At 30.9% G+C, this 4,249-nt stretch overlaps 1 protein-coding gene across 1 annotated transcript in view; it reads right to left on the bottom strand.

The window, feature by feature from the left end:
• Positions 1 to 1,066: 1,066 nt before the first annotated feature.
• LOC111088492 overlaps positions 1,067 to 4,249 on the bottom strand; it is a 25,178-nt gene continuing 21,995 nt past the window's right edge. The window contains exon 16 of the mRNA XM_022398788.1: positions 1,067 to 2,093. Coding sequence (XP_022254496.1) covers positions 2,047 to 2,093 — 47 coding nt within the window. The 3' untranslated portion in view covers positions 1,067 to 2,046. The remainder of the gene's footprint in view (positions 2,094 to 4,249) is intronic.

Raw genomic sequence — 4,249 nt, 5'->3', positions numbered from 1 at the left:
AATAAAGAAATGTTTAGCCTCTTTCTTTGTTACTCAAAAAATCAGAACTATAGTCTAATCTAGTATCTGACGGATATCTTTGTTAGTACATTTTACTCCAAGAAAAAAAAAAAACAACAAATATATGTTTGAGTCATTTATACAACCTCTTGTTGCTATAGCGACAAATTAATATCGAAAAGAAAAAAAAACGTTAAAGTGCACACACAAACAAATACTATCCAGAAAATAACACGTCATGCGACCACATGTTAACCGGTGGGTTCTAAAACGATCGAGAAGGCTTGCGTCGCGATTGGTCTAGAGAAATCTATAACCACTGATTGTTAAACATTTTAAGCATAACAAAATGTGACCCCGATTTCAATGAAAGTGATTCACTAATGTAAAAGTATGACATTGTGAAAAAATATGTACGTGACGGAGAAAAATGGATATCATTTTCGGATTCTGCGTACAGTAATTACTATAGAACATCGCAGGCTTGAGTTATCTGTATACTTCGCTACTACCTGTAGTAGTCTCTAAAATTACCTAGTTTTTCGTGACGTTTCGTCATAGAAAAATATTTCCTTAGCTTTCAAACGAATATAATTTAGCAATAAAACATTTTTCAAGAGAAAAAAAATCATTTAAGAACTTCGAAAGAAACAAGTGGTTTGGGTTTATCACAAGTCTTCTAAATGTTCAATTACATATTGTTGTTCTTTGCACGTGATACATCTAAAGTCACTTCTCACTATACTCTACACCTAACCCTTAGTTGACACAAGTAGTTTATAATCCTCTATCGAGTGGTTTAAATTATGTTTGTAATTATTTTCAAAGCAGAGATTGTTGTTTTTTTTTTAGATCTGTTGAATGTAGGCTGTTCTAACAAATCATGTTAAAAAGAAGGAAAATTCAGTTTAACAAAAAAAAACTCGTCGTTCGATAGTTTCTCAGTGATTAAACATTCCTTGATGTGATTAAAAAATGTCTACAAAATCTTTCAACTGCATCATCACGTGATCAGATATAAATCAATAGCAGACGAAAGTACGATTTTAAGCACTTTTATTCCACCAACACCAAGAATCAAGGAAAGTGGGAAGAAATTTACGTTTTTATAAACTTCACCATTTATACGATCTTTCGTTTAAAGCGACACCTACAACCGTTTACAAAATTACTTAATCGGGAATTGTTACATAAGCCATATTTAAGCGAAATAATGAAACTCAATCGTAAAACTAATTTATCAAAATTAAAAGCAATTTTTGATGATTTTTTTTTTAACTTAAAAAACAAACAAATCAACTACAAATAATACACTCATTTAAAAGAACGATACTTACTTATATTATCGAAAACAGAAAGTACAATTTTAATAAATAACTAAAAGTTTCAGCAAAGATGCAACTCTGGACGTTTATCTTGTTTTGTCAGAATTTTTAGTACTTCAACCTATTAGTTAAACCAGCAAAGTTAACAAAATGACAAATGTTAAGTGTTAGTGTTCCAACTCGAAACACCGAAGAGTTAAACTGAAACTTAAACACGAACAAGTTAAAGATAATACAGCCACAATTTGGAAGCTTGCTTCGTCCAAGTAAAAAGTCTAAGAAACGAATAATATACGTGTACATATAAGACAATAAGGCAGCTGGTTAAAACAACTAATTCGCAAGTGATTTTTGAGACAGAAAATTATAAAATGTGAGAGTCTAGAGTTTGGCTACATATTGTTAAATTTAGTTATTATAACTTTGAAATTAATTTTAACGTTGAAAAAACAAACAAAGAAACAAAAAGTAGGTCAATTCGAAACAATTAAAGTTAGTTTAACGAAACTAATATCCGAAACGAGTCAAGGTGTTAACGCAAACAAGTAACGCAGCCAATGTTCTCATTCGTACGTTACGGTTCAAAAACGTAACAACCAATAAAAACCCGTGTATATAAAAACTTATGTATGTAAATAAAGAACTGATTATGATTGGTCATCTGACTGGAACCTGTAACAACTCGCAGAATGGGATTTACGATTGATTGTAGATGCGACAATCACGGTATCGGTTGCGCACTGTATGAAACTTCGCGATCTTCACTACCTGAAATTATAAACTCTTATTAAGACAAGTTTGAAACTATTTGTACATGAACACACAAGTGTAAGAAATACCCTAATATGTTCATTATTACAAATTCATTCTTGAAATTAAAAGGTAAATAAACGAGTCCCTTAGATGCTGGGCGATAGAAGTAACAAGACTCGTGGTTATCAATGCTCTGGAGCTTTCCAGATTCGTTGAATTAACCACGAAAACCAACCAATGAAATATGGATTTAAGTAGGCGAGATATCTACCTAGCACGTGTCTGAAATAAACTAACGGTTTACCTTTAATTCGTTGACAAACAGATGAAAGTTTATGATGTAAAACTATGGTCTAGAGCATAATATTAACCAGTATTATAAATATCCGACCTACTTTAGGTAGCAAGTTGTACGAGAATACTGACCGAGCTCGACAGAATGTTAGCAACTACCTGCAAGTCAAATTAATGAAAACTAATAGTGCTACAATAACAAAAGCGCCCTCGATTGGCGAAATCTGCATTAACGAATTAATTTTCACGAAAAAACAAACAAAAAAACACAGTTCGTTACATTACTAAGTTTGGTAATAAAACGTTGAAATGAATCTAACGAAATATTAACCCGACGACTACCGGCTTCTAACTTTCTTAGTAGGCAATGCAAGTCTCGCTATATTTCATTCCAACAATAAAACTAGTGGACGAATATTTTCGAAAATTCATAAATACTTTGACATATGTAGGTAGGTTAAGAAACATAAAGCCTGTTACTTTTAATAAGTTTAGTTTTTTTGCATTATGATCTTTAATATCTTGGAAAATTACATTAGGAAATCGTATTTATAAGAAATGATTACAATATTTATATTTGCTACAGATTTGAACTTGTTACTTTTAATGTTTTAGTACATTATTTTGAAATCCCCCAAAAATTGTATCATTCATAAAATACAAATTTTATCTATTTTTAATCTTTTTAATAATCACGTATACTTCTTATGGTTTCAAGTAATATAGAGACCCGTAAATAATATTTGTAAATAAACCTAAACAATAAATGAGTATTTTTATTTTTAACTAGGATTTCATGTTTATATATGTACATAAAAAAAATTTAATTTTGTTTCATAAATATATTTTTATTTCAAATTTGTTTGTTTCATTGCAGTCTACTTTGGTGTTTATTGTGCCGAATAAACCGTGGGGTCAGCAGCGTGAACTTTATACGTTGTCCGTAAACTATCTTACCCTTTTTGGTGGTCACTCTCGTTCAACCAAGCGCGAGCGCATTTGAACGTTATTGTAGATATGATAGTAAGAAAGCTTTTCGGTATTGAATATCATTTCTTTGAACTCTCAAACAAGTTTATTTCAACATATGTCCGTGTATGTTGTTTCAGAATAGAGACAAAACCAATTGCCACTACTAACAAATGTATGTAACAGTTTATAGTACAGGTGGTTTCAATAAACACCACCTGAGCCTGACCCCTTGTTACTGGATACATCCTGTTAGAAGAGATTACCAAACGATACAGACACCATAAATTACAAAGAAAATTACTTTACAGCACTTAAAAGATTAGTCCTGGTCACATTCCTCTCATTACAGGCAAGATTTATGTTGGAATGCGAAACTTAGGCACTTCAATGTATTGAGACCCCCAACTGTGAGAATGTCATAGCTTCCCTGTATTATTGAGATGAATGTATTTAGCCTGTTCCACAACCAACATATGGGTTTTTATTGTTGTCACTACTGAGTTTGAACCATTTGTAAAATATCAGAATAAACTATGTATATAACAACAGAAGTGTGGGTCTTACTACAAAGCAAAGATTGTAAGAAGGAAAAATATAAAATTCTTTTGTGGTACTAATAGTATTACGTACAAATCACACACGTTTTTCATTCTAAATACTGAATCATATTATTATGAACTAGATATAAAATTATGCTAAATTATTGAGCTTAAAACTACAAATTTAAATTCAAAAGAATATAAAAAATCACAAACTCTTTCAGTTCAAAGTCCTATGTCTAATTCATGTAAAGACTTTGCACTCGGCAACTCTTAACCCTAACAATCGTGGATCAACTTCTTTCCTAAAAAATATATCTATTTTGAGTTAATTTTTCAATATAATAATTAATATAAACAGATATA

This window comes from Limulus polyphemus, unplaced genomic scaffold (assembly GCF_000517525.1).
Source record: "Limulus polyphemus unplaced genomic scaffold, Limulus_polyphemus-2.1.2 Scaffold3865, whole genome shotgun sequence".
Lineage (NCBI taxonomy): Eukaryota > Metazoa > Arthropoda > Merostomata > Xiphosura > Limulidae > Limulus > Limulus polyphemus.
Note: the sequence above shows the minus strand (reverse complement) of the source record. Positions and strands in the feature narration are given on the sequence as shown.